This window comes from Calypte anna, chromosome 7, assembly GCF_003957555.1.
Source record: "Calypte anna isolate BGI_N300 chromosome 7, bCalAnn1_v1.p, whole genome shotgun sequence".
NCBI classification, from domain to species: Eukaryota; Metazoa; Chordata; class Aves; order Apodiformes; family Trochilidae; genus Calypte; species Calypte anna.
The window spans coordinates 30,675,811-30,695,200 of NC_044253.1; the positions used below are offsets into that span (position 1 = coordinate 30,675,811).

Here is a 19,390-nt window from a genome sequence, read left to right on the forward strand (position 1 = left end):
TGATCTAAATTGTTGCCTGCAGTTAATCAAAGTTAACCTGGCTCCACTTTAAAATCTGATTATGTGGCCTGTTAATTTAACGTGACTGTATTTAGACAACCAAACCCCAGCACAATTCTGTCGTTATATTTTTCTTGTGGGCACAAAAAAGGTATAGAAACACCCTGGGTTTCAAATTGGTGTCTCTTCTATGCTCCATGACCCCACCACAGCTGTATCCAAGTCCCTGCCTCTCTTGCTGACTTGTTCCTGATTTTCAATTGAGTTGACAGGAGAAGAAATACTTGACAGCTTTGTTTTCTAGGTGAAGAACAGAAGGATGAATGGGAATATTCACCTACTGTAAGTAACTCATTTACCAAACTGATATCTCCAGCCTTCCTGTGTAGTGACTACAGAAAGAAATGCTCCCTTGGAGAGTGATTACAGGCAGGAATGTAATTTTGGTGCTTGGAGTTGCAATCTGGATGCAACTTTTTTTCCATGAAGTCCAGATGCAGCCAAGGAATCAGAGGCTAAACAAGGTGCCTCTAGCAGAATACCCATTGTAAATTGAAGGGGAAACTTATCTCCTTCTCCACAGCAGTCATCCACAGTCCAGACTTAGGCTCGGTCCTCAAGTTGTCCTTCACCTCTGAGTTAACAGAGTATTAGACTTTGGCTCAGCTGTGACACTGCTGGAGATGTGAGCCTGGGCATTTTTGTTTTCTCAGACAATTTTACATTCTGACTTCACTACTACTCATGAGACCCTGATGACATACCATTTCTGTAGTGGAAATTCTGTACTTGGGTGGCAGCATTTCACCCCCAGAGCTCGCTGCAATTGAGGTCCTTCACACTGAACTGCTCAAATTGACTCCATGCTCTGTGCTGAGTATAGAGGGGACTGATGCTATCCTGGGACAGCCATGACTGTTCCCTGGATCAGGTCATGTTGTAAAGGCACACACCTGCAGGAGCTGCTCTCAGCCTAAAAGATGCTTTTGCTCCTTAGTCCCTGGCCACAACAGAAACTAGTTTTCAAGCCAGCACCCCTGCCTCTTACCCAGCACCCTACAAGTACCAACATGATGCTGGAGAAGTGCTTAAGGAATAGGGAAAAGGATTAATGAGAGTAATGTATGTGCCAGTAAATCAATGCTGAGGTTTTTTTGTAGCTATGCACGCTGAAGAAGGGTGGTGATGTTTTTGGAAATGTGGTGACTGAAGAGTGAAATTAATAAACAGGACATCCTGGTGGTGTTTTGAAGAAAGGTCCTGGCACCCTGAGGGAAATCATTCAACCACCCAGGTAGAATCAAGGAAAACAGATTGTTTAGCTGGCAGGGAGATCTGCAAGCTCCTGCTAGGCAAGGCAAGGTATGAGTGTAAAGCACACCAGTACTCCTCTCATGCACAGCATCACTCCTTAGCAAAAGAGGAGTGGGATGCTCTAAGTGCCTGCTGAGCAAGTCTGGGCTCAGTCAATTAGAATATCTCACTTTATAGAATCATAGAATCATAGAATTGGCTGACTTGGAAGGGACCTCTGAAATCATCAAGCCCAACCCTTGATCCACTACCTCTGCAGTTACCAGACCATGGCACTGAGTGCCACATCCAGTCTCTTTTTAAATATCTCCAGGGATGGAGAATCCACTACTTCCCTGGGCAGCCCATTCCAATGTCTGATCACCCTCTTGGTAAAGAAATTCTTTCTAATATCCAACCTAAAATGGTAAGCTTTGCTATCTGCTTTCTTGTGTGAAAAACTTCTGTCCACTGACAGACCTCAATGACCTTGGGGGCATGGTCTACAGTCTCAGCTGGGGTCTCCCCTCACTTTTGCCATTGGGCCAGGAGCCCATTTAAACTCAACTCCATGCCTTGCTCTTTGTTTGGGGAGTGCTGGTCTCCAGGGCCATAATGGTGCCCCTACATAGCCCTGGACCTTGCTGATCCTGACCCATGAAATCACTTCTTGACTTAATCTGAGACCTGTTTCATCACTGCAGATCTGCCTGAAGATCAGGGCTTCTGATTAGACTGGGACATCATCTCTGGCCTGTCCTACTCCTTGCTCAATGTTTCAGCCTGGACCCAGGCTGGTGAAGTTCCTGCCAAGCTGGCCTGAGGGCACTTCTGTGGCTCCTAGCCCCCCAGGGAGCCACAGGCCCATGCTGTGCACTGCCAGGTAGGTTGGATTAAAGGAAAAAATGTCTTTACATGTCAATTCTTTGCCAAGCTTTAAAGAACTGTAGTGGAAACTCCTTTTGAGTTCAGAAATTAGTCCACACAGTGGCCTCACCTACCCAGTGTTTCACCCAGGATGAGAACTGTGAATACAGCTGCAATATTTCATGTTGAGCCCATAAGTGTCAGAAGCTCTGGAAGACATGCTCCTGTGATGTCTGCAGCCTAATTTGGTAGCCTCAAGAAAAGTGCTTATGGAAAACTTCTATATTGTAGAAGCCCCTTCAAACCTAAATGTAAACTTTTGACTTCCTGAGATTTACCCATCATGTTAATCTTAGATATGTTAATCCTAGATAAACAGGAGAACTCCATTCTGACCAAATTTTCAGGCTTTGCAAAGCCACGAGTCTGGTGCCTCCTCACTGAATGTTCCCTGGTACTCCTATACACCTATAACGTTACCAAACTTCAGCTCTAGTAACTACTGTCTGTCTGCCAGAATGGCCCACCAACTCCAGTAAATTAAATAAATGCAACAGACTGTTGTATCAGCTGCTTCATGGACTTCACTGTGCTGCTCACTGTTCAGGATAGGATGCATGTGATTTTGTTAGTGATGTGATTTCCAGCCACAAGCAAAGCAAGAGTTAATTCTTATTTTTGTTGAAGAACTAAGTGGGAAGCTAGGTCATGCATAAATCCTCATTGTGCTAGGTGCTATACAAGTAAAGAATAAAAATGATCCCAAGCTCAAGGCTTTTTTGATAGGAGCTCATGTCATAATTAAATTTTGCTAGGACACTTTAGGATTGCCTTTCCTCATAAGTGATATATCCATATACATTTATATCTCTATAATAAAAGGGAAAACCCACATACTTTTATTATTATTAATAAAACTGACAATGTAATACTGTTTTCTAAGTAGCTTCGATATAGCACTTGGAATATATGGGGGTAAGGGAAAGGATCTTTGTTTCTTGTGTACTTTTGGGTTATATATAACTAAAGTTGTCCACTTTAAGGAAGTATTTGTTGTGAAAATTTTGTCACACAGAGCACGCTGAATTCAGGTGGAGAGCACAGAGCAGGAGCTGGTGCCCTTTTAAGAATCAAATACTGTGTCTTCATGAATAAAGCTCTAACAGTAAAGATAAGAGAAGAAAATACAGCAACCATGTGATATATTAGCAGAATGTCTTACAAAGTCCCCCACAAAGCATCCGCTGCTCTTGAAAAGCCCTACCAGCCCAAGTGAGAAACTATTCACAAATTTAGTATTCAGATTACATACCCTGCCTTTTCAACTGCTCTCTGTACAATGAATGCCTGTACAACTACAGTAACAGACACAGATCTACAGTTTCTGTGGCCTTTGAGCTATTATGAGCATTGTGCCTCTCCATAAATTACATCTGCATGTCCTGAAAATACCAACTGTTTTAACAGGAATTAATCTATAGGCTTTTATCTTGGTGAAATACAAGGGGTACAGTATGCCATGTCCCTTTTAAAATTAATAGGGTATGCCCAGAGGATATTAATGGATATTTTCATTATTTTCTTTATAGGTCTCTTTATTGATGCATATAAGCATAAAACAGTGCTTTACTGTAGCAAAGAGGAGATGGAATAATGAACAGATTAGTGTTAATATGGTTTTTAGATTGTCCAGCACACAGCTAAGTAAAGAAAAGTCTATGTTTGTCCTCAGAGTATATTGGGATTTGATCCAGTTTGTCTTCAAAGTGCCCCTTCTGTGGGTGGGGGAGAGAGGGTTCAGTCTATAGGCAAGGAATCTGATGCAGGGGTCTGCTCCATGGTCTTCACAGCTGTCTAAGGCAACAGTCTGTTAGATATGCCTCCTTCAATTTAAATCTAAATAAAGCTGGAAATCTAAGTACTTAAATCTAAGTAAAGCTTTTACTACTATGAAATACTATTTATGTGAATAATATAAGCTTTTGGAGAGTGAACTTCTAGAATACCTTGACCTTACAGAGGCATGTAAAAAGGAGGATTAGATCATTTAAACCAGAATTTACATAAAAGCAGGCTGGTTTGAATACTAATTGTCACATGCATGCACGTGCATACACACAGGCACATATGAGTTAAATGCATACATACATAGTTTAAATATTTTGCTAAAAACAGGCTGAGCCCATCACTGACCTATAGAAGCATCTTGCAAGTGGTAAGGAGTTAAATTCTCCTCCTAAGTTCTCTGTGAGATAGGAGACTCTATTATCTACATAACCAGGAGAAGAACTGAGGCCCATGGAGACTGAGCAAAATGCCTGGAGAGACATCACAGATCTCAAGAGTAGGTGGCTGTCAGAACAACCTGTGATGCCCAGGGCTGCCTTGGCAGGACACCATCCCAAAATGGGCAGGGCTGTGTGAAGGCTGCTTAGATCTTGTTGATTTCCAGCACAGTGAGGTGAGGCTGAGGGAGCTGGGGGTGTTCAGCCTGAAGAAGAGGAGGCTCAGGGGAGACCTCATCACTCTCTACAACTCCCTGAAAGGAGGCTGGAGCCAGGGGGGGGTTCTCTTTTCCCAGGCAACTCTCAGCAAGGCAAGAGGACAGGGTCTCAAGTTGTGCTAGGGGAGGTTTAGGTTGGATATTAGAAAGAATTTCTTTATGGAGAGGGTGATCAGACATTGGAATGGGCTGCCCAGGGAAGTAGTGGATTCTCCATCCCTGGAGATATTTAAAAGGAGACTGGATGTGGCACTCAGTGCCATGGTCTGGTAACTGCAGTGGTAGTGGATCAAGGGTTGGACTTGATGATCTCTGAGGTCCCTTCCAACCCAGCCAATTCTATGATTCTATGATTCTATGATTCTATGGAAATGGAGGGGAAAGTGACTGCCCACTGGGCTCCCAGGGATCAGCCCTTCCAGAGGATGTGCTGAAGTGGCCTCTATAATGAGGGAGAAGTCAGTGGCCCAGAATGGCTCCTGGGTCATTGCTTGGCAGCAGGAAAGCTTGCATTGTATTATTGAGTGCATTTTAGAAATGGAGAACTAAGATGCAGAGAAATAATGACTTGGCTGAGGTTTCACGGAGAACCTCTGAGCATGGCTGCATATGAACCCTGGTCCCCCCAGCAATCACTTGGTCATCAAAATCATCACAGCGGTGCTGCTGAGCACCATTTGGGGCCAGGTGTCTGGCTAATGCTTGATGTTGGTGACCTTGGAACTCTTGGTGCATCCCCCAAATGGAGTTTTGCATTGAAACACTGATTCACCCACATGTTGCTGTAGTGAAAACACACTCATCTCTTCAGGCCTTGGAGTTAACAAGACAATTTTTAAAGGCAAAATCTTTTGCTTTATTCCATGTCCCTTACTTTTCCTTAGGTCACTCTTCCTTATTTTCACAGCTTTATTTGGTTTTGCAAGTTTGTGGAGCAGCAGGATTAAAAAATCAGAAACAATTACTGTAGAGGTCAGGTCTGGCCTTTCCCATCAGCTTCCATGGCTCAAGGAGGTTTCAGCAGCTTTGGGGGAAAAGCTGTTAGCTATTAAATTATTACCTGTAAAGAGAGCCAGCTGGAAGCTTTCAGATTTCAACATTTTGATGAAAAGTACCATAAAAATCTTGATAACAAGACTTGCAGCATCTCAATTACTTTTTTTTTTTTTTTTTTCATTTGTCCCTGCTTCTCAATGGCCAACAAAAGTGACCAAAGGCTTCAAATTGCTGCTGAAACTCACATGTCAGGATTTTGACCCCCCTAAAATGAAGAAGGGGAGTAAAAAATAATTTTAAAAAGGCAACCCCCAAAGCATTTGCTGTTGAGTAAATTCATTTGGACAGCTTTTGGGAAGCCACTTTCCATCTGGATGAGAATGTCCACAAGCAGAGTTATTCCAGCATAAACATCTATGGTATAATTACACAGGAATAGCTATGCCAGTCTATTTTCTGATGTAGGCAAGCCAAGTCTAGTTGGTGAAACGTAGGCGTGGGAAACAAGAAGTCTGCTTTCTAGGCTCAGCTCAGAGTGCTCTTTGTGGCCTTGGGCCAGTCCCCTAACCTTTCTGCCTCCTTCCTATGCAAAATGATAAGAGTTAAATTAACCCACTTGACAGATGTGGCATAATGACTAATTGGGTAAAATTTGTAGCACTGGGGAGAGAGCTGCCTATTAACTTCACTGTCTTTGGCTGGCTGAATAATTTAATGTATTTTTGAAAGTGGAGTTTGTCTCCCTCCCTCAGGACAGGGTGGCTCTGCCACTAGAAAGTTAAGTTTCATTTGAAGAGAAGTGTCTGAGCAGATAAACCCCGTGTTGTACCCCAGTATTGTGCTTGCATGCAACTGGAACAAGAGTTAAGACTATAGTTAAGATTTTGCTTGAATGCAAAGCTTACATGTACAGAGAGCCACAAAGGACGTGGGTATGTAGGGATGCAGGGTCTCTCATCAGTGCACGTCTGAAATTCCCCAGCCAAACGTGTGCTTTATTTGCCTTTGATACAAGTGAAGACAAAGGATACGCTCTGATCGCTGAAATGGATCAAGGCTGAACCAGCAGCCTGAATTTCGATGCTTTCTAGTGTTTGTGTGCTTAATTTTACAAATTTAAGCTTAATTAAGCTTATGTATGCAACACAAACATCAATTTATGTCTATACAACACATGATCGACACCACCAAAGTTTCTCAGTGGAGCATTGACTCTGGTGGTTAGCGACGGCATTACCACGGTCACCAGCATCCAGCACTTCAGCTCCGATGAAGGGATGCTTGGAGGAAAAAGGTTGATGCAATTGCAGCTGATCTAAGCTCTGTTGAAGACAAGGGGAAGCTCCTGTGAGAGTCACACCAAGGGTTGACCAAAGAGACGAGGTTGCCTTGGTGGGTATCTGCCGACCACCTCTGGTGGGTTTGTGTCAGGCCCCGAGGTGGGACGGTGCCGTCGCAGGTGTCACTTCAGTGAGACGAGGCAAGGGTTTTCCTCAGGAGAAATTCTTTCTTTCCTTTCCCCACCACACGGACTTCTCGGGAGAGAGGGAAAAACAGCGTGGAAGAGCTTTTATTTTATCCGGGCTTTCTCCCCGAGCACAGCACTTACAAGAAACTACCTCATACTTACTTTCAACGTTCAATTACATAAAAAGCGCGGTGGTTCTAAACCCTTCCCCGCCGGCTTTACGCCCGTACCCCCTTCTCCCACGGCGGTCACTCGAGCCAGGAGCCCGTAGAGGCAGGAGCGTGGCGGGACCAGCCGCGCTGAGGGGCTGCGCACCCGCGGCCGCCCGGCGGGTAAAAATAGAAGTGCTGAATCATGACTCCACCGGAGACTTCACCCGCCCGGCGGCCCAACGGCTCACGAGAGGCGGAGTGGGGAGAAGGGTGGCAGGGCAGCCCCGGTGCCCCGGGGGTGGGCTGAGGGAGGAGGGAGGAGGATGAGGAGGAGGTTGGGGAGGAGGAGGAGGTTGAAGAGTGGAGGGGCGGGGATGGCGTCGGTGCCCTGAGGGGGCGGCGCGCGCGCGCGTGTGTGTGTCCGTCCGCGTAAGGCGCGGGGCGCAGCCGGCGGTGGCGGCGGCGGCGGCACTTGTCCTGTAATCGATTGCCGAGCGCGCTGAGCGGCCTTGCCGGCGCGGGCACCCGCCCCCCAAGCCCCCCCCTCCCGCCCGCCATGCCTCTCCTCTTCCCCCCCCTCCCACCTCGCCGCGCTCTTGCCGCGCCGGCCCTTGGTGAGGCGCCGCGGGGCGGATGGGGCGGCGCGCACCCGCGGGCTTAGGGGGGTGGGGGGGGCATGCCGGTGGCCGCGCACTTGCGGCGGCGGGAGCGCGCCTGTCCGTGTGTCTGTTTCTGTGTGTGCGTGTGTGTGTGTGTATGTGTGTGTGTGCGCGCGTGTGTGTGTGTGTGTGTGTGTGTGTGTGTGTGCGAGAGTGCGGCCGCCGCCGCCGGATCGGTTTCTCGGGGTTTGACCAGCTGTCCCAGGCTAACCCTGCTCTCTGAAGATGGAGGAAGTAAAAACAGGATTACCCTTAGCTACAGCTCCACTGCCTTAGTTTCCATAGCCAACTGCCGTGCACAAACACACCTCCACTAGGCAGAGAGAGCCGACACTAATAAAAACACAAACAAAAGGGTGATGGAAGTGATTCACTGCCTGCGCGGCTGAGGTAAATCTGCGCCTGGCTTCTTTTTTTATTTCTTTCCTTTCTTTCTCTCTCTCTTTCTCCTTCTCCCCTCACCCTCCACCCCTCCTCTCTCTCCCCCCTCACCCCATTCTTTCTCTGGCTGGTGGGGAGGACAGCTCCGTCCGGTGTGCGCGGCGGCCGCGGGGACGGCGGGGGCTGTGTCTGTGCGCGGGGTGTGCGAAGGGGTCCCCCAGCAAAGTGCGTTTGTGCAGCATCGCCCGCACGGCGGTGGGCTCCGCTGACTTGTTGCTGGTAGCCCAGGAAAAAAAAAAACAAAACAACAAACCCAAAGGAAAAAAAAAAAAAGATAAAATAATAATAATAATTTAAAAAGCCCCCAGTCCCCAAATGCATCCCGAGCGGGCGGAGAGGGGCAGTGTGCGGGTACCGGGGGGGGTCGCCCGGTCCGTTAGTCAGCGCCGGCCCCAACTGCCATTTCCCTCAGCGCCCGCCGCCACCTGCGGGCCCCCGGGGGGCTGCGGCCTGATGCGGCGGCGGGGTGTGTGTGTCTGTCTGTGTGTGTGTAAGGGGTAAAATAAAATGAAAAACGAGGCAGGACTTCCATGACTTTGACAGGTTGTGTGGTATGGGCGGGGAAAGGCAGGGATGAAGCGCGGAGCCCGGTGTCGCCCAGGGCCGGAGCAGCGCTCCGGGGAAGTTGGCCTAGGCTTCCTGCGCGGGGTGTGAGTGCGACTGCCGGGGCCCCCCCACCCGGTTCTCCCCGCATCCCCCCACCGCATCCCTCCCCGCATCCTTTTGCCCCATCTCTCCCCGCATCCTCTCCTCTCCCCACGTTTTCGTGCCGATTCGTAAGAAACCGGTGGATCAAGTTTTTCTCTCTCTCTCTCTCCCTCCTCGCATTGCTGTAGCACCGGCTGACCTCCCTCTCTCCCTCCCTCTCCCCCCTCCTCCCCCTTTTTTTTTTGTTTTTTTGTGTTTTGTTTGGTTTGGGGTTTTTTTTGTTTGTTTGGTTTTGTTCTTCATCTTTCTTCAAAGTATGTGCCATTCCTGAGCGAGTTTCCTCGCCGGCTCATCCCTGGGTCTGCCGGCTCCCCGGCTCCTCATGCCCCACCTGTAAGTGCCAGGGGCAGCTTTCTCCCCTCTCTCCCTCATCCCCCTCTCCCTTCCTCTATCTCTCCCTTTCTTTTAAAAAATATTTTTAAAACTTTCTCCCTCTTGCTGTGCCTTCAGCCCGAGCAAAACTCTCTCCATTTGTTGTGGAGAGGGAGGCTTAGCAGCCTAAAAATGGTGATCAAACTTTTTCCTTTCCTCCCCCCCCCCTCCTCTTCCTCCTCTTCCTCCTCCCTCGAAGAAATAAAAAATAAAAATCAAACCGCATTTTAATTTCGGTTATGGATGTTTCTCTGTTTCTTTTTGTCTTTCTTTCTCTTCCTCCTCCCTTCCTCCCCTTTCTTTCCTTCCACTTCATTGGCTGGGATGATCTTTCCCTGTTGCTTCTGATGTTTCTTTCTTTTTCTCAGTGTGTGCCGGCCCACCTGGACTAGGGGGAAGATAAGGTAATTTTTAAGGGCTTGAGGAAACACTTTACCTGTTTTGAAAACTTTTTTTGAGGTTTCTTTTTTAAGAGTTGTGAAAATCAGTAATTGAAGAGAGTTTGATAGCAGCTGGGAAGGTTGAAATTTAAGTGTTATGTGCTGAATGCCTTGGGAATTTGATCTGCTTTATACCAAAGAAGAGCACAGAGAAAAGTATTTATTTATTGGGGGAAATGTAGGGGGGGGGAGGAAAGCAGATTAAAGGAGGGGGAGGGAAGTGGTTTTGGAGACAAGAAGTGAAGCTGCCTGTTTTCCAGTAAGTAATGGAGAAATTCCAGGAGCCAGGGCTAAATATACTTGGTGATCAATACAGAAATGGCTCATTGTGAATAATTTAGCTGCCTGGTGCAGTGAGAGTTTTGAAACTAAAGGCAAAAAAAGAGGCCATGGAGGGAGAGAGGAAATAAAATTCTCCTCTGGTCATGTCAGATTCTTAACTTTTCTACTTAAAAGAACATGTTATGATTATTGATTTTTTTTTTTTAATTTTTTTTTCCCTCAATATATATCAAATGATAGCTAGGGGGTGTCATTCTATACAGTTACTTGGGTTTCTGGAAAGTAATAGCTTGTTCTCTGTCAGCAAAGTGCTTCCAGAAACTTTAAGATTGCTTCACACCACAAAATGCCTGATCTGGGAGTATTAAGTGTGACGTTCGGCCCCATGCTGTGGCAGATAAATAGGGTTAGAGTGAACAGGTGCACGTACAGGTATGTGTGTGTGTGTGTGTGTGTGTGTGTGTTTGTGTATAGTGGTGTGAGAAAAGGAGTGGTAGTGACACTCTGGAAGGGGAGCAGACACGGGAGGGCTTTATTTTATTTAGACCAGGATGGAGTCTCTTGGCATGCATCTGAAAAGAGCAATTGTTGGTAGTATCCATCTCCTCAAAGTCTGTTCTGGCTGTGAGAGCTGATAATTGATAAAGCATTACCACCTGGGCTTGAACCAAACAAGTGGAAAGCTGTGGAAAAAACTCTCGATTCAGGTAAAAATGCAAGTGGAGGACAGCGAGGGGTATGGTAAGACCGAGGTGATCCCAGTGCAGCTGAATTTCTCTACTCACATAATTTGCAGGAAGGGTTCAGTGCTTTGCAAATGAGCACATGCTGTACACTTGTGTTTTTCTCTAGGCAATGGTTGCAACAGCAGTAAAATGGGCAACTACTTAGGGCTTTAAGTAAGTTTAATCATTTAATGGTTGATACTGACAGGCGTCTTTGAGGGTGTACTTTTCTGCCTTGCAGCACTGCACTTTGACTATGGAAGCAGAGGCTGCTGATGGATATATAACATGTAAGTAGTCACTTCATTTGATTTTTCATTTGATTATTGCTTTCCTTTCCCACTATCTTTTCTGTAATGCAAATGCCTGAAAAAAATAGCTTTCTTGTGGATGGTCTTCGCTTTGAAATAACTCTGAATTAATAGCATTTAAACATAACTTCGTGTGTGATTGGAAAATGCATGGGGATGGGTGAGTAGCTGTAGGTTTAAATATTTGCTGAGGATGAATGAACTTTGCAAATGAGAGAGTTCATCTACAGAATTTAAATTACAGCCAAAAACTTTTTATGCTCTTCACTACACATTTCTCCCGTTTTCTGTGTCAGGGCAAAACGTGTTAGTTGAGTGCTTTGTTTAACTGTCAGTTTACCAAGAACTTTCAGGGGACAGAAGGTGGGGGAGAAAGGTTCCTATGGTAAAGTTTGATTTCAGTCTTCTTCCCAGCCCCAGTCCTCAGGGACTGCAGATGGAAAAGTAAATCTAACTCCTCTTGAGACAAAGCAGCTGGGACAAGATTTGTCACAGGTGTGTGCATAGAAAACTGATGCAAATAGGCTTGAGGAGGCTGTTAAATTCAGTCAGTCAAAGCTTGGGGGTGAAGTGAAGGGAGTTTGGTGGTTTTAGTTTTTTAATGGTTGGGTTGTTGTGCTGAACAAGGGGATGGAAACTGATGGGGGGGCTTGTTTTATGAAAGCAGGTGACAATGAGCTTTCGCCTGAAAGGGAGCACGGCGGCATGGCCATTGACCTCACCTCCAGCACACCCAATGGGCAGCACACCTCCCCCCGTCACATGGCAAGCAGTAAGTCTCCTCTTAAACCTCCTTCTCACTAATTTGGGTTGGTCTGGTCCTCGGGGTGCTTGGCTTGCTTATCAGGTTTAAACTTCTGTAGTAAGTGTTGCTAATAACAGAGGGACAGAGTAGACTTACTTATTTATTTTTCTTGTTTGTGCTGCTGTCTCATCTAAACATGAATGGGATTACTAGTCTGAACTATTCCAAGGTGGCATTTGAGAGCTGGTCCTTACCTGTTCCAGGTAGGAAAACACTAGGCTTAACACATACTGGTTTTGTTTCTCCAGGTTTGGAAATTCAAATGGAAATTGTTATTGTTGTTATTATTACTTATTGTGCTTCCCAAAACAGCTTGAAGTAGCTTTATTTGAAAACAAACATATTTTATTTATGAAAAGGCTTTACTTTGGCAAATGTATAAAGTTAAAATATCTGGGTTTGATGGCAAGGTGTATTTTACTATTCTATATAGCAACTTCAGCATCCTATTCACTACCTTAGCTCTGGCAAGCCCAAAGATGGCTGGGATAATTGGAAGTTTATAGCATTTGGTAGTTGACTCTCTGAGAAGCTAAAAGGATTTTGTTTTGCAGTGTCAAGGGAGAAGTTTAGAAAATGTAGAGGCATTTGGGAGTCTACCCAGAGTGTCAAGTGCTAATAATATTTTTATAATTATTTTCATGCTATATTTTAGCGGTGGCTAACATATTTCATCAACATCAACATCCTTTCTTGTGTATGCCTGTGAGTGCCACAGTTTGTTTTACTGTTAGTTACATTGTTTCATCAAGATCTTAAAAGTTACCTTAAAGTAACTCTGTGCTTGTATTAAAAAATAATGAAACATGCTTTGCTTCCAATATAGTTTCAGAGGGCTCCTCTCCATGTGATATTGATTTTCTTTCAAGTGTGTGTACCATAGATGATTATTTATCTTTTTAAACTGAGTGTTGTATAAAACCCCACGAAAAACTGAAAGAAAAAGAAGAGCTTTTTGGGGTTGCTTGATTTAAAATAGGCAGTGTGTTTCTTTCAGAGTCTTTCTTACTGAGAAAAAGATGTTTCCTTTAAGAATTTTTCTTTCCTCCTGCAAATTACGAGCAAAACGCAGGTTTTATGAGCCTTTAAAACAGGGTTATTATGAAGATCTCCCAATTATATACATGTTGCTAGAGACTATGATTGCTAATACTCTGGACTGAACTTTATATGACAACTGATCGTAATTCAGCATCTTTAGACAATTCCAATTCTGCTGCACTGGGATTCTGATATATTTTATTATGTTGTAAAAGTTTTACTACTCGCTTTCTTCATTTTCTTTGTTTCCTTTTTATTAATGGGAAGGCTTCATTGGAAGTAGAAAAAAATAAAAATCTCTCTGTTTAAATCTTCTTTATAATCTAGACTAAAACCCAGAATCAAATTAGGGAATAAAAAGATGTAGGATGAAGCAAAGCAAAAATACTTTAGCGCATTGGATGTTTTCGCCTTCATTATGTAAACAGTTTCAGTGGGTTTTAAACTTTGTTACTTCTTTGTTATTTCTTGTAACACAAAAGTATCCGAAGCCACAGTGAATATCGGATTTCTATATTTTATTTTTTTTAGGTGTTTTTGGTATCTCACAGGTGTCTCCACTGCTTCCATCCCAGCTGTCAAATGTGTGCCGCTGCTGAAAACTTAGGGGTGCTCTGCCTGCGTTTCCTAAGGCAAACAAAACTTGAGCTACTTAAATTTGTTGTAATTTCTTTACTCTTTGCAGGCATAACAATGTTCTGCAGAGGGGCAGTTTGCTCTGTCTTAACATGGAAGTTACTGGTTAGAGGTGGTCTGCTTTCTTAGCAGGTGTTAGGTTGGTTCACTTAAGGTTTTTGGCCACATCTTGAATCTGGCATGAGTAGACCAGGCTGTGCATTAGAGCTTTGCACCTGCTTTGCTAGGATGGCTGTTTGAATTATTTTGCATGAATTTGGTAGCTCCTGGTGGGTCAACCCATCACCCGTCCTTGTAAGCAGAGGAAGTGTCTGTGTATGGTTTAAGTATGGTTTATTTTCAAGAGATGTCACTGGAGACTGATTTTCTGTTGGTCTGCAGCTCCAGGGAAGCCCAGGACATGTCTTTTTGGCTGCTTCAGGTTTCCTAATAGAGGAGGTGGTACTTGAGGGGCTACATGGATCAGATCTCCAGTGTTTCACTCCTGGTTTTGTTGCTAGTCATCCTTGGAAAGTGGATGGCCCTGTTTAGCTATATGCTCAGGATGTGCACCTGCAAGGTAGAGATCTAAGTTTTGACTTTTGTTCTTGTGTTCCATTGTATTAAATTAAGAGCTGTGGTTCAAATGAGCTCTTAATTTGTGTCTGGCTCGAACAGAGACAAAACCATAAGAAGTAAATTCCTTGGATCTGTACTGGAATGACTGCAGAGTGCTCTCCCAGCAACAGTAAAATTATGTGCTAGGTAGAGAGTTTTCTATGTTCATTAGCCCCTGGCAATTCATGTTAGTAGGAGTTCTGGCTGAGCTACTGATGTTTTCAGGTTGTGTTCTAAAAGGTTTCAGGTTAAATATTTTGGCTTCTGTTGGAGAATCATCTACTGCATCTTTAACCTATTATCATTTTCAAGTATCTAGACAGTATGTATAGGTTAGAGATGGGGCTGACACTCAATTTTCCTTGCGAATGAGATGATACTGAAAAATAAATCACAGTAAATTGCTTGTCATAGCTAACTAATGATCTTACATATACCTTACAGGATGTATCTGCCCTTAGCAGAATACTGTATGTATGTTGGCAGATGCTCTGTTCTAAAATGCTTACATAAAAGTAAATATTTAAGATACATGTAAATAGGTGAAGTTAATAGGCTAATAGATCATTTCTCTTTCCTCTGCAGCAAAAGACAAATCAGGGCTGTACCTGCTGAGCACAGATTCATATAGCCCCAAATCTGGAAGTTTAGGTTTTCTTCTGATCTTCCACAGGAAAACTCTTCCAAAGGCTGATACCCAGAGCTGGGTGTCAGAAGCCTGCTTAGTTAACTTTGTGTTGGCACTAGAAAGTTCCCTTCATGGGCTTAAGCCCTCCTCTGGACCACACTGAATTCAAGTGAGTCTGTCTTGTTGCCTTTGAATATTGAACTGGGATGCAGGTGTAATCTCCAAATAGGAACTGGCATGCTAATTAAATTTGATCGGAAAAAAGAAGGTTTAAAAAATAAGTCCTAGACATCTCCTCATAATATTGCTCAGTGTTCTTACTGTAATTATTAGAGAATTTTTTAACCTGTAGGTTCAAATGGGCTTAGAAGAATGTTCCTCAGAGAAACTCCAGGGGCACCCTTGTTCAGTGAGTTGACTTGATGACCACTTTGTATAGGATGACAGATATACCCCTTAGCTGGTATCATATGGAAATTAGCATGTGACAGTCACTGACAGGAAATCTTTCTTTAGAGACTTCGTAGTAGTTGTCCTAGCCAACTTTCTTATCTCTGCTTTCATAAAGAAAAGGAGCCCTTAAACCAAGTCAGAACAAACATAAATATCAAACCCAACCTCTGATGCCTGAAACTGATTAAAATTGTGGTACATTTTCAAGATGTGTTGATAGTGGCCTGAAGTATTATTAGGTTATGAGAAATAATAAGAAAAATAAGCATTTTTGGGTGATTCTGCTAGTTGCTGGAAATAATGAGGTGATTCCATTTTCTCCTTGGTGGGGAATGATTATACTGTCTGACAAGATGGCTACTGGGACAACAGTATTAAGTGTGAGTGATTTTGGCAGAAGTACTCAAAGAGAACTCAGGCAAGGTCTTACTGTAATGTAGCAGAGACTGTCTGTACCTGCTGATCAGGGTAGACTGGTTGACTATCAGTTGCAATTTTTAATGGGTTTTTTTTGGTAACTTTAAATCCCTGATTTTTAATTTTTTTTCCTTGATGGTTTCCATTTTTCCACTCTGAATTGTCATACAAGTTCGGTGTAGCCTTAAACAGAAAGTTTTGTGTACCGCAGCTGTACAGCACTACATCTGTATGGAGAAAGAAATGTAACAGTGGAGTCCATCTTTTGGAATGAAAAAATGTAAAATTAGAGGCTTCTTCATGCCTCAGCTACACGGCAGACAAGTCTTGCCATCACCAGGGTCTATGGCCCAGGCATGTGTGGCTAGACCTTGCACCAGCATTCTTTTTGTCTTGGTGTATGTTTTTTTCAGTAGGGTGAGGTGATAGATGCTGTCTCTCTCTCTTCAGGAGGCTTTTCTTTAGGGATGGTGGTTGAAGCTGGCTGGGCTGCCCAGGGGGGCACTGAGTTTGTGCTTCGAGGCAGTCACTCTCCTGACATGTACATTGGGGTGTGAAGAGTTCTGGCAGCCAAACTGCTGTGCTCTGAAGTGGAGAGTCAGGTCGTCAGTTCTTCCAAATATCTTGCAAAGTGTGAAACTCTGCATATGGTGCTAAAATTTTGGACTAGATAACCTTGAGCTAAAGGAGATTCCTTAGCCTTGGTGGACTTTTAGGAGTAGGGTAGGTAACATCTATTGGTTTGGGTATTTTTAATCCTGCCTCGGTGCAGAGAGGCAGTCCTTTGAGATGTCCTCCAGACCTTTGTGTCTGACTTTACAGTCTTGACAGCTTGTTTAGAGAGCTCAGCCATGGAATTTCATGATGTTCTATACAGATGTGCCTGTGGTTTTACAGGCTGAAGGGCAGTAAGGGTGCACTATGCCAAGATATGCTTGGACATAAGGGATGAACTGAATGCAGAGGAGTTGGAACTACATGATCTTTAAAGTCCCTTTCAACCCAAACCATTCTATGATTCAATAAAGAGTGGCAGGGAACTGGAAGAAGTGAGCTCCTTTGACACTTACAGAAGCAATGAATTTGATTCAGTCTTTTAACCTCAGGCTCCCAGAGAATTGCCAGGGGAATAATACTTGTGAAGTTTTAGTCAGTGGGTTTAGCTTACTTGAAGACTGAGGAAAAGTAAAATAATAAAAAAAGAGGTGATGTTCAAGCTTTAAACAGAGATCTGCGTTGTTGTCCATATGTTTGAAACCAAAGCTATGCCAAGTAGCAGTTCCCTGTTTACTTATTTTTTTACTTAAAAAAAACCAGATTTTTCACACAGGTATGATTAAAAGTGTGGTTGTTCTGATACAGACTTTGCATAGATGAAAGTCAAGCAGCCACTCAAACTACTAAGTGTTTAAGTAACTACTGTCTGTAGCTCATAAAACACCAATGGAGGGTTCCCCTATATATATTTTTTGTATCCTCTGTCATGTCTCTATGGCATTCTTTATGGAATCAGATACTCAGCTGCAAAAACATTCTTCATTCTTGGTGAGTGTTATAATGAGGGTGGAGCAAAATGATTAGTTAATCTCATTAAATAGGTTTTTATTCATTCTGATGGAAGTCTCCTGAGAGGTCTGCCAGGGCTTTATTGCAGCACACACCTTTCTTAGGGAGCTTCTGTTATTCTCTTGGACTGTCAGGTTCAGTTAACTTTCCTTGGTACACACCCTGTTACAACACTTGGTGCTCTTGCTAACTTTGTAGTCAGCAAGTTTTCAATGTTTGCTTCTGGAATTTCAGTTCCTTTTCAGACATGCCAACAAAAAGAGCAATCCTCTTCTTCCCTGAAATGAGGCACTTGGATAGCAGCTGTGCTGTGAGATACCCATCAGAATGTGCTCTGTTTTTACCATCCTTGAATCTAGGGCAGGTGCCACTTTTGTTGAAATCAATGAGTATTTCTCCTGGGAGGCTAGATTGAGGACTTGTTTCCTGTTGCTTTGTTCCTGAGGGTAACTACTGCTTGTTCTCCTCCCACTGCCAAGAGGGCACCTTGGAGGAGCAATGTTATTCTAGTGTATCCCTCTTCTGCTTTTTTTCCTCCAGTAATCCCAGGGAATGAAACTCCTTGGGGGATCCACCTTGAAGCAATTCTGTAGAAAATGTAAGAGAGGGCTGTGCCACTGCTCTCTGTAGTAATAAGACTTGTTGCCAGCCTGGCTGCAGAGCCTGTGCAGTGCATGTTGTCCTTTGTCTAGAATGGTGAATGCTTATTTGGAGTCCAGCTGGGTGGTTGTTGCATCCCAGTGGAAAGAAGCAGAGCTGTGATTATTACCAAGAGCCAAGTAGGCTTAACAGGTGTGACTCTGGGCTAGGTGACCAGAGGCCCATTTTTTTTCTTCCAACTCTTGTCATTGGAGGGGAGTCCCTTCATTTTTTGATGCTGCTTTTTTTCCTCTCTTGCGTATTTTTTCTGAATCACAGAGGCTCTAGAGCACATGATACATGTCAGACATTGTCAAAAGTAGTAATGTTATTACAGTAGCTGGTTTTCTTAGGGGTTCTTTTACATTTAGTTTTTGCAGCCCCATAATGAGATGCACTAAGATGTACCTTAATACCAGCTTAGCTTATTTCTGGTCCTATATGGGAATAACTGGTGGTCCTAAAGCACCTGGTTGTGGTGTGATTTCATTAAAGCAACCACAGTATTTTAACTCTTCCAGGTCTCTGTGTTGATAAACACCTACTTATACTGTCCAGTAAAATGAGGCCTTGATCTGGAGCCAGGTCTACATTACTGGCTTCTGCTGGCCCTGCTCTGTATGTCAGGCTGTGGCTTTGAAGAGCTGCAATCCTTCAGAGGGAAAGTGGTGCTGGCAGAAGGTCCTGCTGTAAGCATAGACCTGGCTGGCAGGGGTGTTACAGGTGTTACATTGGAGTGTAGTGGAAAACTGGAGGCACTCTTCCTGGAAAAGCATGGGGGTGATTCATTCCCCTTGTTTCTGTGCTGATGGGTCATTTGAATTTCTGTGAATTCAAACTTTTTTTTTTTTTTTACCTTGCTTTCCATTTTGGGTAATTATTCCATCAGTGCTGTGTGGCTGAGGCTTAGCCACACCATGGAAGAGTGGTGGGCTCTGTGCACACTGTACCTGCTCTTTGAGGTCATGATTGTTCTGTGTTTGGCCTGTCCCTCCTGTCATGGGCCTCTCTGTCTCTCCTCTGGAAAAAACTAAGATTGCTGGTTGGATACTCATGCTTCCTCAGGAATAGGGGAACAACTGAAGTGGTTGGAAGTCAGTCCTGGCCCCAGGCTGTGCTGTGTCCTAGTGTTGGAGGGAGTGAGTATCTGCACCCACCAGCTGGTGGTGAATGAAAAAGGCAGCAGAGTTTTAATGCGTCATCTCCCTAAATAGGTAGGAGCCCCTCTTAGCAGGCTGTGGGCTTTATGCAAGGAATGAACCAAGGAAGCTGACTTGCTTCAGGCCTACCTCCATTCTCCCTCCCAGCTTTGTGTTCCTGGAGAAGCTGCACAGACTGTTTCTTTGTTTTGTTCACCCCCTCTTTCAGCTGAGATATTCATACCACTGGGG

General features: G+C 44.3%; 1 protein-coding gene across 6 annotated transcripts in view; it reads left to right on the top strand.

The window, feature by feature from the left end:
* Positions 1-8,096: 8,096 nt before the first annotated feature.
* Positions 8,097-19,390, top strand: part of IKZF2 (IKAROS family zinc finger 2) — a 109,024-nt gene continuing 97,730 nt past the window's right edge. For 2 of the 6 annotated variants that reach the window (XM_030454156.1, XM_030454162.1), the window contains exons 1-4: positions 8,965-9,029; positions 9,828-9,863; positions 11,148-11,196; positions 11,882-11,989. In XM_030454156.1, coding sequence (XP_030310016.1) covers positions 11,163-11,196; positions 11,882-11,989 — 142 coding nt within the window. In that variant the 5' untranslated portion in view covers positions 8,965-9,029; positions 9,828-9,863; positions 11,148-11,162. Of the gene's footprint in view, positions 8,329-8,964; positions 9,030-9,827; positions 9,864-11,147; positions 11,197-11,628; positions 11,713-11,881; positions 11,990-19,390 lie in introns of those variants that run through there. The other 4 variants (XM_030454158.1, XM_030454157.1, XM_030454159.1 and 1 more) reach the window with 4 other exon arrangements.